General features: G+C 45.1%; 1 protein-coding gene and 1 long non-coding RNA gene across 16 annotated transcripts in view; one reads left to right on the top strand and one right to left on the bottom strand.

Annotated features, from left to right (window-relative positions):
• emid1 (EMI domain containing 1) overlaps nucleotides 1-23,719 on the top strand; it is a 418,946-nt gene that overhangs the window by 301,861 nt on the left and 93,366 nt on the right. For 8 of the 14 annotated variants that reach the window (XM_085961512.1, XM_085961514.1, XM_085961504.1 and 5 more), the window contains one exon: nucleotides 23,185-23,205. The exons of the other annotated variants lie outside the window; for them this stretch is intronic. In XM_085961512.1, coding sequence (XP_085817638.1) covers nucleotides 23,185-23,205 — 21 coding nt within the window. The remainder of the gene's footprint in view (nucleotides 1-23,184; nucleotides 23,206-23,719) is intronic. 14 annotated transcript variants of the gene reach the window in all.
• The window catches only part of LOC147104302 (uncharacterized), a 174,263-nt gene that overhangs the window by 111,483 nt on the left and 39,061 nt on the right, over nucleotides 1-23,719 (bottom strand). For both annotated transcript variants that reach the window (XR_015072308.1, XR_015072309.1), the window contains exon 2: nucleotides 22,568-22,723. This is a non-coding gene — a long non-coding RNA (uncharacterized LOC147104302). The remainder of the gene's footprint in view (nucleotides 1-22,567; nucleotides 22,724-23,719) is intronic.

Genomic DNA, 23,719 nt, shown 5'->3' with positions numbered 1-23,719 from the left:
GGGTAACTATAGGTCTAGTTTCTGAAATGAACAAAATATACATTAACGACAGCTTGCAGACTTTGAGGTCATTAAACGTTATCCTGCATTGGAGAGAGGTCCTGCGGATTCGGGAGTTGACACTTACTACCTCTGCCACTCCTTTCCATATGGTCCTGGCTGCTATATTGATTGGTCTCTTGCCTCCCACTACCACTACTCCAATCTCCCATCTAATTTCAGTTAGAATAATATTTACATCACTCGCTGAGAACTTTCAGGCTCTCCTCCTCTTGGCTCCTTTGTGATCTGTGGTTTCAAATTGCTGCCTGCTGATGCTGATTTAAGAGTGGTCTAGCTTTGAGTGCAGCACTTCTGACCTGACAATGCCGTCCTTTGCACCCCCCTCCCATGAATGTTCCAGGCCCCCCCCCCCCCCAGAGTAAGTAGGCAATGTTGCAGGACGTGTGCCTTTGGACTATCCAGCAACAATTACATTTCCCAACCCTTGGATTCTGACGGGGTGAGTGTCCAGCCGATTGGGTAGGCAGAAGTCCCACTCTGCTGCACTTAATGACCGCAGATCATGGGATTCAGGATTTTGGGGCCTATCTTGCTCATGGCACTGACCATAACTCACTTGCCACTTCACTAATCATGAGTTATCAGGTCAGCCCACAAGTGGAATAAAAATCCTATTCTGTGGGCCTTCATGGGCCTGAATTTGCGGTCGGAGGCATCCCGCGGCCGGATGCCTCTGAACCGCGATAAATCTACGCACCTACCTGATGGTCCTGGATCCACGGAGACGCGTGCTCCTGGGCCTCAACATGTAGGCCTGCGTAGAGGCCCAAGTTTCCAGGGGCGCATGCGGTTCGCAAGCACCCCATGGATCACGTGGACCGGCCTAACCAATCAGAAACCCCATAAGCTTAATAGGAATCACCCAAAAAACACATGTTAAACAACCATGAAATAAAAAAAATCATTACATATTTAAAATGAATTTAAATACAATTTCATTAAACATTTAAAGCAAAAATTTAATTTTTTGAAAAATAAATGTAAACATTTTTAAGGGGCCAAAAATAACACAAACTTATTTTACAGGTTTTTGAATGTTCAACTGATTTAAAAATTTTGAGTTTAATATTTATTTTCACCATTGCGCTGATAAAAGAAGGCCTTACGCCTGCTTTTACCAGGCGTAAGAGTTTTGCAGGCATTCGCTGGGCAAGAGTTGGGCAAATAGCCTGACTCTCCGCCAGCGGATGCCCATTTCCCGGGGGTGCGGAGGATCTGTCAAGAAGATTCTTGACGGATCGCAAGTTCCGGGTTTTCGCGCGTGCGCAGCCCATGTGTGAACCCGGAACCTGCGGGGCACTATGGCCGCGCACGCAGTCATAGGCCACGGAAAATCTGGGCCAATGTATCTTCTGCTCAATAAATAGTGAAGTTGTAAATATCTGAAAAAAATCCCTTTTGAAGTGCATTGCCACCTCTTTGCAGAATAAACTAGCGTCTCCCCTGATATTTGGATTTGTAAATTCAGTACCATGCCCCAAGATTTCAAATAGCGCAGGGCTATGTTTTCCTTTGTTTACTAATTAAAGCAAAATGTAGATGTGAACACAAAGTGGTGTTCCCTTATTTATATTCACATCTGCCTTTCTGTTAAAATGAATGAATGGAAATAAATATAAGCCATGGTTGGATTTTTTTTTTAAGCCATCTTTCAGGGTTGTAGTGCGTGGAGCTGTGATGCACTTAAACAGGCTTAAAAAATTAGCATTACTTTCCAAGGTACTGTAATAAAGCTTTCTTTGAGGCACATGGGATATCTTTAAGTAATTAAAAACAAAAATAAAAGTGAACCAGTTAAGCAATTTACCAATTGAGAGAGAAATGCTGTAATTTTAAAACAAAACAAAAAGGGAGCTTTGGACTCTCTCTTTTCCATGGAAGGGTAAGGGTGCGGAAACTATTGCAAGAGCTTCTGTTTGTTTTACCCTATAAGAATTATTGCATACTCTCATTAAGCGGAAGGGAATATATTAACACAATCACCAAAGGTAATTATCTTATAATGTGCGATAGCAAAATACTGCAGATGCTGGAAATCCGAAATAACAACAGAAAATGCTGGAAAAACTCAACAGGCCAGGCAACATCCGTGGAGAGAAAATAGAGTCAACGTTTCGGGTGAAAACCCTTTGTCAAGACTAAAGAGGCACAGGGAATGAAATAGATTAAGAGGCCAGGCTGGGAGAGAACAAAAGAGAAGAGACATTAAGAGGTATTCAAAACGAGACGAGAGGGTGATAGGACTAGTAAAGAGACAAAAGACGGCTCTGGATTAGGTGTGAAATGCACTGTCTCCCATTCTGCCAGCGCATTTCACACCTAATCCAGAGCCGTCTTTTGTCTCCACTAGTCCTATCACCCTCTCGTCTCGTTTTGAATACCTCTTAATGTCTCTTCTCTTTTGTTCTCTCCCAGCCTGGCCTCTTAATCTATTTCATTCCCTGTGCCTCTTTAGTCTTGACAAAGGGTTTTCACCTGAAACGTTGACTCTATTTTCTCTCCACGGATGTTGCCTGGCCTGCTGAGTTTTTCCAGCATTTTCTGTTGTTATATCTTATAATGTGGTTGAGTTAAAGAGCTTCCGTTATTTAAATTTGCAGTAATAACAACAGAAGATGCTGGAAACACTCAGCAAGTCAGGCAGCATCGTGGAGGGAGAAACAAAGTTAGCGTTTCAGGTTGATGACCCTTCGTCCCAGTTCTGACGGAGGGTCATCGACCTGGAACGTTAACTCTGTTTCTCTCTCCACAGATGCTGCCTGACCTGCTGAGTGTTTCCAGCATTTTCTGTTATTTCTGATTTCCAGCATCTGCAGTATTTTGCTATTGTTTAAATTCGCAGTACTCTGCCCCAGAAGTTCTGAGTAGGTTTCAACCATCAGTTAAAATTCATAGGGTGGACTAGTGGTGAATTAGATTGGATCGCTGACGTATGATGGGAGCACAGTTGGGGAAGCAGGGAAAACTGCTGGATTCCTGATCCCAACTGCAGTGGTGTGGGACCATATGGAGTAGCAGTTGCTTTCCCAGGAAGGGGGAAGGAGAGAAAATCATTTTTACAGAAAAGACTGTCAGCTGCTAATGAAGATCCTAATTTTGTGTGAGAATCTATGAGATGACTGCACACACTCATCATCGGGTCCAACAATATGTCTGTTACAGTGCATCCAGACCTCGGGTATCAACTTTTCAAGCTGTGTGCTCAACGGTGTTGTTAGATGTTCACTGCATCTCTTTATGCACACCATCTGTTTTGTTCCTTGGATTCTCCTGTAATGAGAGTGAACTTTAGCTCCATTCAAATGTCGAAGACTTTTAAGTCCAGCCAGTGAAAAAGCCATTGCTGGACCATTCACATGAATTAGTTGAACAACATTGGCAAGTCTCTGAGTGTAATAGCAACTTGCCTTGCCTTACAAGAGGGCGATTTGGTTGTTTTTCTGAATGAATTTATCAGTTCCATGTGATTTTTTTTTTTGAAAGTGCACACAGTGATTCTTCTTAATTTATTCATTCCTTCAAATAAAAATAACAGTTGTGCAGGGCGAGGCATCAACGGGGATTAGAACTGCGCTTAAGTGGATCTGGCATTAATGTAGAATTGCAAAAGAGGAGAATGGGCTCGGTCTAGTCCTTGCACTGAGTTTCGATTTCATTGCAGACTGCTACCACGCTTTTGGCTTAATTTTTTTTTGGCTGCCTCTTTGCAGTGTAAGCACAAACTATAATATTACTGCTGATCAAAGCCATTTTGTAGTTTTTTTGTAAGCAGGCCACAAGTGCTTGATTAAGTAGTCTCAGTAAGCCTTATCTGTAATCGATCTTTCATAAACATGTGCATTTATTGTAGAATTACCCCAGTCATGAATGTCTGGAAATTGTCTCACTCTACAAGAAATTCCCTCTTAAATTTAGCCTCTTTATATGAATAGGAAATTACTTTTTGCTGATGTTGAGAATTAAGCTTAAAGAAATCTTGTATAATTTAACAACAACAACAACGTGTATTTGTATAGCGCCTTTAACGTAGTAAAACATCCCATAAGAACATAAGAAATAGGAGCAGGAGTCGGCCATTCGGCCCCACGACCCTGCTCCGCCATTCAATAAGATCATGGCTGATCTGATCTTGGCCTCAACTCCAAGGCGCTTCACAGGAGTATTATAAGACAAACTTTTTTTTTAAATAACCAATGTATTTGGTCTAATATTAGGATCAATATAATAATTATCAGGCCATTTTGCCAAGACTGTTTTCAAGTCTGTCATTGTAATAAAAGTTATGAAGTTGAGATATTTTACTGCAACTATTAAAGTGATCATTTAAGATTAGTGTAAACCTGCTCATTGTTCAAAGGCACCAAAAGTGTTTGTTGCGTGCAATTATGATGCGATTGGCTGGAATTATGAGAAAACTTAGCAACGAAAGGATAGTACAATATAAATGTGAGCCTTTGTTATAATGTCAGGTACAATTTAAGCACCACATCTTGATATAAGGAAGCTTGTTATAAAACGTGGTACAAATTCATCTGGACCCTTTTTAGGGCCCAGATTCACTGATGCACAATCAGCACATGCCTCAGCCAGGAGGCACGAGGCCGGCCCAAAGTTGAGCCTCAGGCCTCATTAACATTGTATGCGTGCTGTGGAAATGGAAGCTAAGTAAGAAAACTGAAATAAAATGAAGGAGTCACCATGTGCAAGGGATAATGGATAAATAATGCAGAGGTTCAGTAATGTTCTAAGCAGAGGTTCAGTAATGTTCTAAACAGAGGGCTCATAGGTAACCTTGTCAGACACGAGTGAGGTCACTACAGATGCCAGTTAACAAACAATGGGTCAATTAGAGAAAATGGATGAAGTAAGACATAAACTAATCAAGGAGATGAGACAGGATGTGGAATAGGGTAAACTAATCATCAGGGTGCAGGAATAAAGGAACAAATGTGTAACCAAAGAGACGGGACAGATTATAGGATAGTATAAACCAGGAGGGAAAACCCCAGATAGAGAGCGACAACCTGGGAGCAAGAATCTGGCAGCAAGAGACCTAGGAGCAACACGCGACAGCAGGGGCCTGGGGACAAAACCCTACGTAGAGGTTTGGACAGAGATTGATCACCTCGGACCAAAATCGGGTAATATCAATATAAGTTGTGAGTCTTATATTTTGGAATTGTACTTTAAACTGCGAACGGTGTCTGTTAAGCATTTATTAAAGATAAGTCTTTGTACGCGAAATCTGTTGCCTGTATGTTTGTTCAGACCAAACTTACATTTGAACCCTAAAAGGAAAATTGTGAACCTATTTGTTCGATCTTTCGAACATCTAGAGAATTTGGAGCAACAGGGCGCTGCCGGCGCCTGACTTGCCTCCGCAAGCATTGAAGATGATGAATTTCAGGCCGCTTGCCTCACCAGCAGCGGCCCCGAAGGTGACTCTGGAGTGGGCAACGGTGGGTGGGGGGGGGGCCTGATAACTACACCTGCTCTTCCTGTCTCTACAGGAAGTGTGTGTGTGTACATATAAATAAAACTTGCCTTTCCTTGGTGACCGAAGCGGCTACTGAAGTATCCTGAGCAGGGCTGGTCTGGAACCTGCCCCACTCATCGGAAATAAATTTCCCAAAGGAGTTCTTAAACAGTTGTAAGACCCCTTATTAACATACATAACGCCTGTTTTGGCAGCCTAAGAAATGGGCCTGACGAATTTAACAGTGGCTCAAACGCATGCGCAGATTAGTCGCAGGTCGTCCCGCTGATAAACTTGTCAGCAATGTGCCCGATTTATGCTCAAAAAATGGATGCAACGCATACCAATTTCTACCCCAATAACCTTTCACCCATTCCACCGCCAATATTACAACTTCATTCTTTCGCTGCCACTGACAGTGCTGCACGCAACCATTAAGTGAAATAGAATATACAGGAAACTTTGTGATATCCGGCACCGACGGGACCGGCGTGTTGCCGATCTATCAAAACTGCCGGACATACAAAGTTAATGTTGAAGCAAACAGAGGTTTTCATCTCTGTATCTGACAACAAACACTGTTGCTTAGCAACAGCTTCTAAAGAGTCAGCTGCAGCTGCAAGCGTCTCTAGCTGAAGCTGTTGCTATAGCTACAGACCTTGCAGTGCCTGACTGGGGAAAAAAAAAACGAGAACTAAAAAAACTTATAGAAAACGGCTCCTGATTTTTGCCGTTAGATCGAGTATTCCGGACATACAGCCTCCGGATAAACCAAAGTTTCCTGTATTTGAATAATGATCAATGTGCTACTAACATAATGAAAGAGAGCTGTATTGAAAACCTCCCATTCGCTCCTTCAAATTGTAAACCGATGATTATAGAATAATGTAAATTGCGTATAAGGAAACCAATTCCAATGAATTTTAAGGTACTAAATTTGTTTGCAATTATAATACCCCTGAAACTATTTGTAAAAATTGCAAGCATAATTGATATCTACCAGTTAGGGGAACAATATTCAGGTCTTAAGCCCATGAAGATCAGGATCTGGAAGATGCTGATCCAAACTCAGCTCAGTGAAACTGCCCAAAGATGGATGGGTCGATACATAATAAAAATGTCTGTTCCAACATGGGGAATCTCCAATAGAGTGCTCTCCCTGTTCTCTTCCCAACCCAATTTTCTCCCTTTCTCTCTCTCCTCTCATGAAAGCAGTGATTCATGCTGGGGTAGGTGTCTACATACGGGAACGCAATAACACATCACATGTTGTGCTTGCCGTGGGTGACTGACTGTTTGTTGACTGATAAAATAGGGAATATCCAATTTCCAGTAAAAGACACTTAGACAAATTTCCTTTGCATTCTTTCTGGGTCATAGTGAAAGTAGCAGAGACAAAATATTAGAGACATTCAGAATGTAGCTGGGAAAGCTAGCGTACTAGAAGGATGAGTTTCAATGGTCTGAATGGCATTTTTCCATCCTTGACTTTCCTTTTGTTTTTAGCTACTTAAATCCCTCCCCTCCCCCTTCCCAACTTCCCTAGAGTATTTCCCTTCCTATTTGTAGCAGCCACAGCATTATTGTTAAATGCTTTTGCCCTGCATGTTTCCACATTCCTGGCAGAGTTTGGTTCAAGGATTGCGCATATGTGGATGGTATTAAAAATGTACAATTACAGTCTCTTACAGTGATGTGACAAATGACTTTGAATAACATTTGCAGCATTAAATTTGTATTGCTGCTAAACTTTAGAGTGTATTTAAAAAAAAGTAATACTAAAATTGCATTAATCTCCCAAGAAGCTTTGTAAACTTTGATGAGCACAAAGTATGGTAGGTTTTGCAAAGCAATCGCAATACAGAATGTGTGGGAGTTCCACTTATCCTTTGCATTCTCCCAAATGCAGATGCAGCAGTGTATTTCCAGCACATGAATGGCAACTCTCCATTCTGAAGAACTGCATTAATTTTAAAATCTTTCTTTTACTAGTAAACCAAATCAAATGAAAATCAGGTTTTGATTAGTCTGTGCCAGTTCATAGCTTGTACTTTTTTCTCGATTTAATCTCAAAATCCAACGCAACTAAAGGGGGTAATTTTAACTTAATCCACCAGGTGAGATACTGACTGGATCGGATTGGATCAGATCGGATTGGGTCGGGTGCCTGTTTTGCACTCCGGCTGATGAGCGTCCGATCCGGATAGTTTCCTGCCGGGCGGGTGAGGTTAAAATTACTTCCTGAAGTTCAGTCAGCTAGTTAACAGAAATACTAATCATTTTTTTTAAATATTGATTGAGGTTTAAGATACAAATTAGAATAACTACCCAACCGTTACCTTTTTGGGCTTCCTTTCTTAAGAACATAAAAACACAAGAACATAAGAATTAAGAGCAGCAGTAGGCCATACGGCCCCTCGAGCCTGCTCCGCCATTCAATAAGATCATGGCTGATCATCGACCTCAACTCCACTTTCCCGCCCAATCTCCATATCCCTTGATTCCCTTAGAGTCCAAAATCAACCTATCTCAGCCTTGAATATACTCAAAGACTCAGCATTCACAGCCCTCTGGGGCAGAGAATTCCAAAGATTCACAACCCTCTGAGTGAAGAAATTCCTCCTCATCTCAGTCTTAAATGGCCGACCCCTTATCCTGAGACTGTGCCCCCTAGTTCTGGACTCTCCAGCCAGGGGAAACAACCTGTCCGTTCTGCTCAGAATCTTCAATGAGATTTCTTCTCTTGTATTTCTTTATAAATATCATAATTTTCAGTGAAAATGAAAAGAATACCATCGTGATTACCCGATGAATGGGATAGACTACATGGCCGAAGGAAAGGCTCTCAATTCTGTATACTGTATCTTTATTCTGATCCCAGTGAACCTAGCTGTAAATTGATCCTTACTCTATTCTCAGTATTTCTTTGGCAGAATTTCTCTCCTTTCCATGCCCCCTCCATTGATTATCATTTTCACACTAGAGGTCAGTTTTGGGGTTGGACATGAAACCATATTTGCTTCCGTCTGGTTGTTGCAGATATTGGGGGGAAAATTCAGTATCGCCCCGTTTGGGGCGCCATTATCGGCCATGCGCAAAATTTAGCACCTGGCGCTAATTATCGCCTGGAGGTGATTGGAGCGCTAAATCAGGCGCTTCACACCTGTCTTAAGGCACGAAGGCCGAGGAGCGAGGCACTACCTCAGAGCGCTGGCGAAGCAAGGAAGGGCAAATCAAAATGAACCTGCAAAGTGCTGCTCAGTACCCAAAACTCCTTCACACAGCGTTGAATCTCTCTCTCAGAATGCGTGGTGCAAAAATGTCACCAACAAAAAAAGGCAGGAAGCGGCCGCCTTTAAATAGCGCTCCCCCAGTCCCTTTCTGACTGCAAAACACTCCCCTCAACCTGTCCTTGCTAGCGGCAGGCGGTAAGGCAGGGGGTGCCACTCAATATCCGGTCCGGGGCGCTACCGGGGCGTTGCGCACTTGACTGACGTCACGATCTGCCAGCGCAGGAGATCGTGGCGGCAGTGTTTAGTGCCGCCGCAAAATGTCTAGTTAATTTCGCGAGTGGCGCAAACATCACCACGCACAGGTGTTAGTTGCTTTGCGCCCTCTTAGGGCACTAACGGGCGGCGCAAACAAATGAATTTTTCCCTCATTCCTCCAGAAACGTTGGGGTAGATTTTCCTTAAGCTGTCGGGAAGGAGGCGGGACTTCAACTTTCGGGTTTTAGTCCCGCCTACATCGACGTCCGGCCAATCCGCGCGATTTTCCCTTGATTGACCTTGTTGAGCCCGCCCAGCGGGCTCAGCAGGCCAATTAAGGGCCACCCGGCAACAGGTGACGTACCAGACTGAAATTTCATCTGTCAAGAGTTCTTGACAGATGAAATATCAGTGTTTCACAGCTGTTTGAAGCTGTCAAACACTGACAGTCTGACTTCTAACCTGAGTCCTTCTACACAGACTCAGTTAGAACTGTCACCGGCAATGAAAGCTGAAGGCTGTCACTTTTGACAGATCGCAGCCATTTTGCTTTCAGTGCCGGCTGAGTGATGGACTCCTGAAACCTAGAGGAAGAAAGGCTGTTAAGGTAAGTACAGGTAATTTAAACTTCTTTACACACTTTAGACACACCAAACACACTTACTTTTGCTCTTATGCACCCATCACTCACCTGAACACCGACATCGCGATCCCTCCAAGTTCTTCAACCCGACGGCCCGCCTGCTCTAACCTGGCGTGGTTTGGAGCCGTCGGGAATCCCACACGACACCCCTCAAAATAGGGATTAGGCTAAAAACTGCCTGTTAACTACCTGTTAACAGGCAGTTAATTGGCAATCCCTTCCTGCCTCGGGTCGGCGGGTCCCAGTGCGGGGCGGGTACCCGCCTCCTGTGAAACTTACGTGGAGGCGGGTTTTGGGCGGGATGGTGTTGGGACCCCCGAATTCAGGATTTCCCCCCCCCCCCCACACACGCCTGAAACCCCGCCTGATGGCTCCAGGAAAATCTACCCCGTTGAGTCCACTGGTGTCGGTTGTGTTGCATACTTTCATCCTTGCATGTGTTTCTACCCTTATAAAATACATAAAGAGTATGTTTAAAAGTTCAGCATGCAGCTATTTGGCATCTCTCAGATTAGATTAGGAACAAATGTATTAATTCTGTATGCTCCATGTGGGTCCTGGACCATGGCTAAAGAGAGAACATATGAAGGATAGTTCTCTGATCATACACTCCCAGCGAGGGGCTACACTCAACAGGAGTGCCGATGGAAGAATCGGGGTTACAGTGTTGTAACCCTGTCTCTGTTCTGCACCCACTTTGAGTGCGGCACTCCGCTGGGAGTGCAGATTGCGCAATGACCCCTATCATTCTCCCTAGTTATATACAGTCCAAAATGATCGGTGACATTAACATTCCTAATTTCCTCTGGCCAATCTTGGAGGATGAGGCTCAATCTTTCATATTTAGCAAGGTTTCAAAGTGAGTAGGTGGAGCTTGGTGTTTAAGTGGTGTTTAAGCTGTCTGTTGGATCCTCAATATTGTATTGGTTTTGTTAAAAATGTAATACCAACAGATAATATATAGAAATGAAATCCATTACGTTTGAAACGAAGAGGTGGATTTTACCCCCGAGTGGTATCCAGGCACTGGGCGGCAGAATGCACTGGCCGGCCGCCCAGTTGAATTTGAGGACAAGGCCTCATTTACATTGGGCCGATGGACTGTGGCCAAAAACCGAATGTACCGGGGAAACCCGCTGGTTCTGGGCTGAAGTATTAGGTAGCTCGGCCGGGCCAAGAGAAGATAGATTCCTGGGGGAGAGGGGGGGGTAGTCAGAGCTCCCCTGCTCCTCCCTGCCCTACAAAAATGAAGAGATAGTTAGTTACCTTTCGGGTCCTCTTCGGTCGCACCGCCATTTGATGCTGGTCGGAGGTTGCACAGTGTACGCTCCAGCCAGATCAGGCCAAAATTGACAATCGGGGATCCTGTTGACGTCATAGGAACTCGATTGTCATTTTAAATGGGGCTACTGCTGGGGGCCGCTCCAGCTGCCCAGCGTTACGCCCCGGTGAGCATTACCACAGCGGCAACGGGGCGGGCGGTAGGTTAATTGCCTGCCATTTTCGGGCATTACCACCCCCGTTTCCACCAGGCAGAAGGGGTGAAAATTCAGTCCTAAATGTCGTCTTCAACTTTTCTGCCAGTCATATCACCTGTACTTGGTATTCATTGAAAGCAAAAGGTGGCACAAAATTGACAAAAGGCCTCAGGCCTACATCCCATACGTAATTTAACTTCACAGGAAATAACAAAATGTGTGATAGAAATCAAGGCAGCTGCATAAATGTTTGAGTTTTAGCAGAGCCTGAACACCAAGGGTCAGCAATGCTTTGATTTGCACTTTGATTTTCCAGAGTTCTGAGAGATCAGTGTAACAGGGAGAAAGAACAATGTACAATTGGCCCATTGATTGGCCCAGGTATGATTCCATTACTTTTTGTTGTTACGATGAAGGTGGCAGTATAATGCAGCCACCCCTCTGAGACAGATACATTTTTGCTCATCACCAGTGCTATTTACTTCCTTTTTCCAATACTATAACCCCAAGATGTGCTTTAAACCCCCTTACTGGCCATAATTGCTACCTAGTCGGAAGCATTTAAGCAGAACAAATCACCCCAGCCTGTTACCCTCAGTCGGAACATATCAGGTGAGGCCTCTCCCACCGTAACTTTAATGGGAGACCAGTGGAACCTCTAGGGAAATGGTGTAAACAGCTGTTTCCAACCATTCACACCATTTCTCTGGGAGGTCCACTGATCTGCCGTTAAAGTTACATCTGGGGATTTGGAGACCGCCTGCAGAATTTTTGTTCTTACTTCGGGGCTCATTCACCAGAGCAAATCTTTTGTAATGTGGCAGGTTTCTAGCAGGCTACTTTTTGACGAACAAAATGGGGAGCATCCTCTGAGAGGTAGAGCTACTTTAAAGAAAGAAAGAAAGGCTTGCATTTATAGCGCACTTTTCATGACCTCAGGACATCCCGAAGCGCTTACAGCCAATGAAGTACATCTGAAATGTAGTCACTGTTGTAATGTAGGAAACGCAGCAGCCAATCTGCATACAGCAAGCTCCCACAAAGAGCAATGTGATAATGATCTGATAATCTGTTTCTGTGATGTTGATTGAGGGATAAATATTGGCCTGGACACCAGGGATAACTCCCCTGCTCTTCTTCGAAATAGTGCCATGGGATCTTTTACGTCCACCTGAGAGAGCAGATAGGGCCTCGGTGCAACGTCTCATTTGAAAGACGGCACCCCTGACAGTGCAGCACTCCCTGGACAAATTCATCAAGTCCTTTTTCTGAGGGAAATATTTTTATCTTTTTCACTCTCCCACCAAGAATGCTCTTCTTCACTGTATCAGCCACAATATTACTTGTAAATGTTTGTTTGTGGCCCATCTGTTTCTATACTCCCGACATACAGAATTTCTATGGGAACCCCGTCATAGTCATCCATTGTTTATTGTATTTTAAATAAACTACTTTATGATTGTAATACAGATTTTTCAACATTTATAAATATAACCCATTCAGTTACAGTTTTGTACTTGCAGATAGTAACAGAAATGCAGGTCACTGTTTAAATAAGTTCAATAGTCCTTTACATTTTTCAGTTGTTCATTCCCCATTTTTTTTTTTTAAGTTTAAGAGGATTTTCCTCCTCCGGTACCATTCACTGGCAAAGAAAACAACCTTTTGCCAGTTGCCCTCCGCACCTATGGACTGCTGTGCAAGAGAACCGTATGGTTTGCCTACCAGTTTTCCCATCTCTTCCTTTGTATGGAAGTGCTTGGTATCTGCTTTTTGTACCTTTTCCTGACAAGCCAGCCAGGATTGGAAACTTGGCTGCAGGAACATTCCAAATTCTACCGTTCAGTTGCGTGCAGTTTTATTTCAGTTGCGTGCAGTTTTATTTCAGTTGCGTGCAGTTTTATTTTAGTTTTGGATGAAACCTAGATTTCCTTTTGATTAAGTATAACCTTATCATGGTTTAACGGGAAGTTATTTTTTTTACAAAGATAGACGTTTGCCGGTTTCTTCTTGAGGGACAAAAACGTAAAGCACAACAAACGAGCACAGGCATTTGGCAGGAAATACAAAATCCGTTGGTCTTCCCAAAGCAAATTACAGATCCTGTCAGTTGGTGTACAGGAAGGGGTTTTAATTGTGTTATGTTTTCATAGTCGATTTTGCAGTTGTCCGACAAACAGTAACCCCATTTGCAATAATTACTACATCACCATTTGATATCTCTTGGCTGTTAATTATCATCCTGAAACCTCCATAGTTTATTTTGTACTGTTTTCAATCTAGAAAACAAACATACACTTTGTCGTGAGATCAAGCAGACCAACAGTTTCTGTTTACTTTCGGCTTTTGAGGCTCCATCTGTAAATTATATTGAAGTGAGAGTGAAATGGGAATCGCATCTTGTTCACTGATGTGTTTTGAAAATCTTTTGATGAATTAGTCTGACAGCTACTCCTTGATGAGCCGATCAAGAAACAGCTATCTGCCCTAACAACAACAACTTGCATTTATATAGCGCCTTTCACGTAGTAAAGCGTCCCAAGGCGCTTCAGAGGAGCGTAATCAGACAAAAATTGACAACCGAGCCAACGAAGGAGACATTAGGACAGATGACCGAAAGCCTGGTCAATGAGGTAGGTTTTAAGCAGGGTCTTAAAAAAAGAAAGACTTACATTTATATCGCGCCTTTCACGACCACCGGACGTCTCAAAGCACTTTACAGCCAATGAAGTACTTTTGAAATGTAGTCACTGTTGTAATGTGGGAATAAAGGAGGGGAGAGATGTGGAGAGGCAGAGGTTTAGAGAGGGAACTCCAGAGCTTATTAGGGCCTAAATGGCTGAAAGCACAGCTGCCAATGATGGGGGGTACACCAGCGGCCAGAGTTGGAGGTGTGCAGAGACCTCGGAGGGTTGTCGACTTGAAGAAGATTACAGAGATAGGGAGAGGTGATTGGAACACAAGGAACAGAAGAAGCCTTGCATGTGGCCGTCTAGAGAGGGTTAGTTGATTGGTGAGCTGCAGGGATGGTCTTCATTCAGCAATACCCTCCCTGTGGCAGTTGAGATGACCATTAGATTTTGGTTTCTATACCATTGGCAGCTTCCAGGATCAACAGGAGACATCATGGGAGTGAGCTGCTATTTGGTCACCGAGCCCGTTAAACAGATGGCTGATGAGCTGCTTGGCCGTGTCCACCTCAATTCTAGCATGGAGCGCCATGTCCAATTCCACAGGCACCAGGGCTCCTGCCAACTTGTAAGTTTTCCTGTGTTCTGAGAATAAGCAATTGTACCCATGATGTGCATAAATTAAAATGCCTGGCACTTTTATGTGCGGACGACATGTGAATCCTGATTGAAGATTAGATACATTCACGCCTACTTCCTCAGGAATACCCATGCTTCATACATTCTCTGGCAATCCAGCATGCCCAAGCAATCACTGTCAGTGGAGGTGGGGGGAGAGGCGGAGAGCTCGGGGCAGGAAAGATTTCTTTGTGGAACACTCCTGCTCCTCCTGGCCCACAAAGGAAAACTTTTAAAAAATTGCTTACCAACTCTGCCCTCTTCTGGGCCTGCTGCTCCTTGGCACCTGGTGTCCCTGGCAAGGCTGGCGTCGAACGCGCAACACAAAATAAACCTAACGTCTGGGTCAGAATGATGTCATCAGACCTCGACTTTTGCCTCTCAGTAAGGCCCTTGCCTGCCGGGGTCGTGCGGGGGGAAGGACCTGACACGCTGTCCAAAACGCATCTGTTCGCGTGAAGCCGGCAACAAGGCGGTGAGGAGCATGTTACTGCGATTTTAACCCCTTGCCTGCCCCATTCTCATCAGGCGCAGGGGGTTAAAATTGTGGATAATTCTCCAACCCAGTATGATTCTATCTAATGATTCTATCTGGATAGGGATAGGATTCTACTGCTGTTCTTCCTGTTGTTGCACCCACCCCACCCCCCAATGAAGAAATAAAAACTACCTGGAGAACACTTGGCACTGGTTTGCCACTGTGGTGTAAGTGCCTTTGGTGGTGGTGGTTTTTTAAACTGCTGACTTGCAGAGTTTTGTACCGTCTTAATCAGACACAGTAAAGTAGAACCTTACGGAACCTGCCGATAGCACATCAACCCCAATTGCACTGAGGAATGTAATGGACATCTATGTAATAATGAACCTAATTACAGAAAAGCACAATTTTCACAGTCAGATAGCTTCAAATCAATAGGCTAGATTGGCACATAAAATTGCATACTACAGTGATTGGAGACAGAACTGAGAGAGAGTTAGTAGATTACTCACATAGAATGCTATTTGGCTAATTCTCAAATTACATGATGCCAATGATTTGCTATACTCAATTTTATTTTTACTAAAGCACTAATGCTGGAATGGTTTGTACATAGAATGGTTTGAACCGCAGCTGGACTTGTGATAAAGATGCAAAATTGGCCCCAGCCCACTGAGACTAGGGGAGAGGATAATAACAGCCAGGGTTGTCACCCCTGATCACTATTAGGTGACCCGACTGGAAAGTTCACGTGTGCAGATGTCAACTGGGGACAGGATCAGCTTTGGATGTGATGCCCCGTGTGCAAGGTGCCCATAGAGCCATGCCCCAGCATAAGTTGCCCTCAGGACAGGAATGGAGAGAGGGGGAATGGTTTGAACATAAAGCTTTCAAACTAGTAGTGAGCAACTTTTGGTGGCCTGTAGAAATTTATTTTAGCTTATTACTTTAAAGGAAGAAAGAAAAGAAAGACTTGCATTGAATTAATGCCTTTCACAACCTCAGGATGTCCCAAAGCACTTTACAGCCAATGAAGTACTTTTGAAGTGTAGTCACTGTTGTTATGTAGATAAATGCAGCTGCTAATTTACGCACAGCAAGGTCCCACAAACAGCAATGAGATCATGACAAGATAACCTGTTTTGGTGATGTTGGTTGAGAGATAAATATTGGCCAGGACACTGGGCAGAACTCCTCTACTCTTCTTCTTCGCATAGTGCCATAAGCTCTTCTATGTCCCCCTAAAAGAGCAGATGAGGCCTCGGTTTAACATCTTATCCGAAAGGTGGCACCTCTGACGGTGCAGCCCTCCCTCAGCACTGCACTGGAGGGTCAGCCTAGTTTATGTGCTCAAGTCTCTGGAGTGAGGCACTCAAACTTCTTGACTCTCTTCTGACAAGAGTTGGCAAAAAGCTATGAAGTTCTATATGGAACATTTGTCAACACATCTGCTATTTCATGAAGATAGATAAATATTTTCAGCATGTTGAACAAATAGAACCATTGTCTCTTTAGTCAAGGTACAAAACCTTTATATTAAATTAATAAAGTTCCACTTCATTCAAAGAGGTGATCTTTTTAACCCTGAATAGCAATGTGCATTTTGCTTAAAATATATCAAATATTCAGGTTAATGAACAGCGTGTTGCTCTTGATTTTTTTTTACTTACAAAATTCTGTGTAATAATAAGAAAACACTTGGGCCGAACAACAATACAATCCAGCATGATTAGCTGTGAACTAATTCAGTGACAACGCTATGAGCTGGAGTTGCACCATGTGCATGTAATAAATGTGAGCTGGTGGCACACTTCCTTATAAAAAGAGATGGCTCACTTGGGATTAGGATTGCATTCTTTGGCATGCTTCGGACTCTTGGATGCTTCTCAGCAGATTGACTTTTTTTGCGACTTCTTGGCAGAGGATGTGACTTGTGACTTTAGTTTCTAATAAAAATGATCTTCAAAGCTGAGTTGGATTTTATTACTCCTTTGTATATTTTTTTATTTAACGGCAGAAGTAGTAAAATGTGCTGCTAAAAAAATAACTACAGCTAAAAGATTGGATTTAATCATTTACTGGAAACACTGATGTTTTATATCTGCACTGCTATACTAGTTAGGCTGCTGTGCTGTGGCAAATATCCAGATCTGCTGTGTTGTGTTTGTTGAAGCACCACGTTTTTACATTGATCTTTAGGGAGGAATGTCTATATGTTAAATTGATTTAATCTAAGAATGCTGTCCAACTATCTGTGGGTAGCATGGGATGGAAAGATATATTCACGTATGCTTCTGTTTGACATGAGAATGACAGCTTCATATTTCTGTAGAAAATTGATGTAGTGGACCCAAGTTAATTAAAAAAAAAAAGTGGGGAGTGCTTTTACATGATAGAAATGAAGCAGTAAATTATCCGTAAATGGTCCGTCCTGTCTGTGCATTGCTGTACGTTAAGACACAGAGGCCTGTTGAGGCAAACACTGTGCATAAGCTGATCGAGTGGTTGAATGCATTGAACAGCTTGTGCGCTAGCATGCAGCCTCATGAACAGATTCCTTTGCTGTGGTTCCTCATGTCGGTAGCTCACTGTTTCAGTCAGACTGTTCCTCATGTCGGTAGCTCACTGTTTCAGTCAGACTGTTCCTCATGTCGGTAGCTCACTGTTTCAGTCAGACTGTTCCTCATGTAGGTAGCTCACTATTTCAGTCAGACTGTTGCAACAAAGTTAAGGTGAAGGATAGAGAGCAAATTTGAGGAAAAGTAATTCTATATTGTAGTACGTGCTTTATAGTCGCTGATTCAATAATGAAGACGACACAGATTTCCAGAGACATTGCTTGTCTAATTCTTCACTGGAGGATTAATATATGACTGAAGAAATGGGAGAATTAAAAAGGGAACATTTTTTAAAAATTCTATTACGCTATTGTTGATGATCTTTTGTACATTCCCCAGGGCTGCATTTTTAGATCCTTAGATAACACCCATGAACTGCAACACTTGTGTGGTACGTGTGGAATATTTATTTAAAGTCCCAGAAGTGGTTTTCCTTTCATCCTTGCACTACTTTAGCAATAACAGCCACACTATCACTCGGCTCCAGACCTCATCACAGTCTTGGTCCAAACATGGACATAGAGCTGAATTCCAGAGGTGAGGTGAGAGTGACTGCCCTTGACATCAAGGCAGCGTTTGACCAAGTGTGGCATCGAAGAGCCCTAGTTAAGTCAATGGGAATCGGGGCGAGGGGGGGGGGGGGGAACTCTCCACTGGCTGGAGTCAGACCTAGCACAGAGGAAGATGGTTGTGGTTGTTGGAGACCAATCATCTCAGCCCCAGGACAGAGCTGCGGGAGATCCTCGGAAGTGTCCTAGACCCAACCATCTTCAGCTGCTTCATCAATGACCTTCCCTCCATCATAAGGTCAGAAGTGGGGATGCTCGCTGATAATTGCACAGTGTTCAGTTCCATTTGCAACTCCTCAGCTAATGAAGCAATCCATGCCCACATGCAGCAAGACCTGGACAACATTTAGGCTTGAGTTGATAAGTAGCAAGTAACATTCACACCACACAAGTGCCAGGAAATGATTATCTCCAACAAGAGAGAGTCTAACCACCTCTCCTTGACATTCAATGGCATTACCATAGTTGAATCTCCCACCATCAATATTCTGGGGGTGACCATTGACCAGAAACTTAACTGGCCCAGCCACATAAATACTGTGGCTTAAAGAGCAGGTCAGAGAGTGGGATCTGTGTTGAGTGCCTCACTGCCTGACTCCCCAAAAGCTTTCCAAGGTACAAGGCACAAGTCAGGAGCGTGATGGAATACTCTCCACTTGCCTGGATGAGTGCAGCTTCAACAACACTCAAGAAGCTCGACACCATCCAGGACAAAGCAGCCCGCTTGATTTGCACCCCATCCACCACCTTAAATATTCACACCCTCCAACACAGGCGCATGGTGTCTGTAGTGTGTACCATCTACAAGATTTACTACAGCAACTCACCAAGGCTTCTTCGGCAGCTCCTCCTAAACCCGCGACCTCTACCACCTAGAAGGACAAAAACAATGACAGGAGCAGCAGGTGTGTGGGAACACCACCACCACCAAGTTCCCCTCCAAGTCACACACCATCCTGACTTGGAAATATATTGCTGTTCCTTCATCGTCGCTGCGTCAAAATCCTGGAACTCCCTACCTAAGAGCACTGTGGGAGAACCTTCACCACATGGACTAAAGCGGTTCAAGAAGGCAGCTTACCTCCACCTTCTCGAGAGCAATTAGGGATGGTCAATAAATGCTTGCCTTGCCAGCGACGCCCACATCCCGTGTATGAAAAAAATAAGCCCCAAGGTTAAACGAGTCCCTATACAACAACAACTACTATTTTTAAAGCACACTTAATGTAGAAAAAACATTCCAAGGCGCTTCAGAGGCATAAGCATAAAATGAATACTGAGCCAAAGAAGGTGATACAGGTAGACTATCCTTTATCCGAAAACCTCGGGACCAGCCGAGTTTCGGATAAAGGAGAATTTCGGATTTCGGAAGGTGGGTCGGCGGGGGGTCGTGCGCACGACTTACGCTGACGCTCAGCGTAAGTCGGTCGGGGCCGGCGGGGTACGCGGGGGGGGGGCGTCGGCGGTGGTCGGGGCTGGCGGGGTCCACGGGGGGGGGGGGTCGGCGGTTGTCGGGGCTAGCGGGGTCGGCGGTTGTTGGGGCTGGCGGGGTCCGCGGGGGGGTCGGCGGTTGTCGGGGCCGGCGGGGTCCGCGGGGGGGTCGGCGGTTGTCGGGGCCGGCGGGGTCCGCGGGGGGGTCGGCGGCTGGCGGGGTCCGCGGGGGGGTCGGCGGTTGTCGGGGCTGGCGGGGTCGGTGGTTGTCGGGGCTGGCGGGGTCCGCGGGGGGGTCGGCGGTTGTCGGGGCCGGCGGGTCCGCGGGGGGGTCGGCGGTTGTCGGGGCTGGCGGGGTCCGCGGGGGCGTCGGCGGTTGTCGGGGCTGGCGGGGTCGGCGGTTGTCGGGGCTGGCGGGGTCCGCGGGGGGGTCGGCGGTTGTCGGGGCCGGCGGGTCGGCGGTTGTCGGGGCTGGCGGGGTCCGCGGGGGGGTCGGCGGTTGTCGGGGCTGGCGGGGTCGGCGGTTGTCGGGGCCGGCGGGGTCCGCGGGGGGGTCGGCGGTTGTCGGGGCTGGCGGGGTCGGCGGCTGGCGGGGGGGTCGGCGGGGGGTCGTGCGCACGACTTACCCTTTATCCGAACTTCCGCAACCGGAGCCCTCTAAAAACCGAAGGTTTTTTCGTTCAGCGTAAGTCGTACGCACGACTTACGCTGAACGAAAAAACCTTCGGTTTTTAGAGGGTTTCGGTTTTCGGAAGTCCGGATAAAGGGTAGTCTACCTGTATTTAGGAGGGGTGACCAAAAGCTTGGTCGATGAGGTAAGTTTTAAGGAGGGTCCTAAAGGAGGAGAGGAAGGTGGAGCGGTTTAGGGCGACAATTAGAGGGTGGCTGAAGGCACAGCCACCAATGTGGGGCGAAGGGAGGAGGGATGAAGGCCAGAGTCACAGAGAATTTGGGGGGCAAGAGAGTGGTTGTAGGGCTGGAGGTGTGAAGGAATTTTAAAGTTAAGGTGGTGGGGTACCAACAGTCAGTGTAGTTCAGCGAAGACTGGGTAATGGGTGAGCGGGACTTGGTACAGTATAGGATAGGTACATTAAAGTTTTATGGAGTGTGGAAGACAGAGGGCTGGACAGGAGAGAATTGGAATAGTTGAGTCTGACGGTGACAAAGGGATAGATGAGGGTTTCAGCAGCTGGTGGGCTGAGTCGAGGACGGAGGCTCACCTGAAATTGGGCTTTGGGCCTCATTTCAATAATTTGGGGGGGGCTGACTGCACCTGTCGTGCCTTCAGAGGCCATTGCCACCGGATCAATTTCGGGCCCTTGTTTTGCAGGCAGCAGCCCCTGGGCAAGTTCTGTGGAGGAGAAGGGGTCGATCATGGGTTGGCAGCGGTCCTCAGCACTTCTGGTCCCCTAGGCTCCGACCAAACTTTAAAAAAAAAATGCCTTTTTTGGTGGCGGCCGTTTGTTCGGCTGCATCCATGGTAGGAAAACCTGAGTGGAGCAGAGCAGAGCAGAGGGGTCCTAAAATGGGCGTTAGGCCCCAATTAACATAAGCAAGGGGCCTAACGCCTATTTTAAGCAACCGCTAATGATGCCAGAAAAATGGCCCAATCTAATATTGGGTGGGACATCGTTCAGGTATCCTTGGACTGCATGACGACTGAACAAAAAATGGAAATCGGGTCTTTTGATAACTCAGTCAGTAAATACATTAAGTATTACTGCAATGAGCTGTACAGAGTATGAAGATTCTTGGTTTGATCCTGGGGTTGTGCTGAATTGGCTGATTTCAGCTTAGGGGGTTGTGGGGATCTCTGCAATTGGTCTCAGTGCTTTTAGATTAGAGGCAACAAAAATCAGTCTGGGTTCCTGTTTGTAATCAATGTTGAAATACTCCTGCAATCACAAATTGTCTTATAAATTTCCTACATTACAACAGTGACTACGCTTCAGAAGTACTTCATTGCCTCTAAAAGCGCTTTGGGACATCCTGAGGTCATGAAAGGTGCTATATAAATGCAAGTCTTTTTTTACATTTTGCACTGTATTACTGGGATGAAGGATCCGCATTATTCCTTCATTCTGTAATGTGCACTCATTATTTTATCACCATTTTAGATTTTGAAATTCAAAGTTCCTGTGTAATACTCATTTAACATTGAATTGTGAAGTCAACCTATAAATTTTACCAATATTCTGTTGCCACATCTTTTTTTCTCCCTGTTTTTTACCACCGATTATCCTCTCCTAAACGTGCTGACTCTTGGCTGCACTTTCACAGGCATCTTCCAGTATCTCATCCAAAAGGCCATCTTTATATGTGAGCCTTGATGGCTATTCGATTGTGGAGACATCACATATGTGAGATCCTGATCTCACCTGACCTCCACATGCGTGCATTTCTAGCAGGGATTGCTGGATAGTGATCAGGAGTGAGAACCTTAACTGATTTCTCCCCGCCCCCCCCCTCTTCTCCTTAATCTTAAGGGTTCTGAGGTCACTTGTAGAACTCTACCACCCTCCAGGGGAGATGAGCTAACGCAGCACAGGTCAGGGCTTGAATTTGGGGAGCCTCCTGCTCCGTATGAGTCAGGTACTCAATTGTCTTAACCGTGGAGGCCAAGCCACAACATTTTTGAATTTCCCATGTGTTATGATTCCTTATTAGAATGTTGTCCTGTGGTATATTTCTAAGTGTCCAAATATTTGCCTGCAAATGTGTAATTGAATGAAACTGTAAAACCAGCAATTTTCTAAATACAGGAAAGTTTTTTATCCGGCACCGATGGGACCGGCGTGGTGCCGGTTTATCATAAAGTCCGGATTACAGAGAGGTATAGTAAAAGGTACGAGAGCTCCGTACACAGCAACAAATCCAGGCTTCCCTGTTGCTTAGCAACAGGTGCAGGAACCCCGGCCACAGACCAAGCGTCCCTGTTGCTTAGCAACAAGTGCAGGAACCCCGGTTACACAGCCACAGATCCAGGAACAGCCACTAATATGAAGTAAAACTTACCTGAACCTACTCCTGAATTTTGCCGGTTAACAGAGATTTCCGGTTATTTTAGGTGCCGGTAAATCGAGAGTTTCCTGTAAATCATTGGACTATCCTAGGCATTTCTCATCATGAGTTAGAGGATAGGTTGTTTTCCAATAATCGGAGTGTTGCACCCTGTAAAGCAAAACATATTATGTAATATAGTGAATCTTCCATGATGGTGCCCACAGTGAGTCACAGAATAAACTGTTTTATTATATGTAACACCCAACGTATTATTACATAATCCAAGTTGAATCACTGAAAAGCTTAGAAGTAACATGGACAACTTACCAACTCTGCAGCAGAATGAAGCTGCTTTGTTCGAGCAACACATTTCAAGATCCCTGGGGATGCTGATTCATTTTGGAGTCACGCCAGAGATCAAGCAGGGCATAATGTGTACAAGTTGTGCAGGGGAGGGAGGTGTTGCGCAAGTAACTTTGGTGAGTTGCTGCAGTGCATCCAGCAGATTGTACATACTGCAGTTACAGTGTAGTGATGGTGAAGGGGGAGGATATTGAGCCTATTGGCAAGGGCACGGACCAAGCAAACTGCGCTGTTCTGGATGGTGATGTGTTCTTGTTTTGTTACAGCTACACCTATCCGGGCAAGTGGTGAGTATTCCATCACACTCCTTACTTGAGCCCTGTAGCTGTTGGATGGGTTTTGAGGGGTCAGGAGCAATTTTCACTTTAAGCTGTGCGGCCACGCACCGCTCCAGGGAACCCGCGCAGCCAGCTTGCCAGTTTTTCAATGTAAAAATCGTGCATGCGTGGTATTTTGAATGGCCCATGCAGGGCCAAAGAGAATTACAAGGAACATTGGTTAGGAGGTGAACTACTTGCCACAGAATACCCAGCCTCTGCACTATTATTGTAGCCATATTGCTGATCTGGCTAGTCCAGCTTCTGCTCAATGGCTACCCCCAAGACATTGATGGTGAGGGATTTAGCAATGGAGATGCCACTGAAGGTCCAGGGGAAAATGACTGGGTTCAATATGGTCATTAGCTGGCACTTATGTGGTGCAAATGTTATCTGCCACTTGTCAGTCCCAGCCTGGGTGCTGTTCAGTTCCTGTTGTATGCTGGCATGGGCTGCTTCATTACTAGCGAAGTTGCGAATGGAG

The sequence above is a fragment of the Somniosus microcephalus genome, chromosome 19 (assembly GCF_052327205.1).
Source record: "Somniosus microcephalus isolate GS21.2 chromosome 19, FLI_Smic_1.0, whole genome shotgun sequence".
Lineage (NCBI taxonomy): Eukaryota > Metazoa > Chordata > Chondrichthyes > Squaliformes > Somniosidae > Somniosus > Somniosus microcephalus.
Note: the sequence above shows the minus strand (reverse complement) of the source record. Positions and strands in the feature narration are given on the sequence as shown.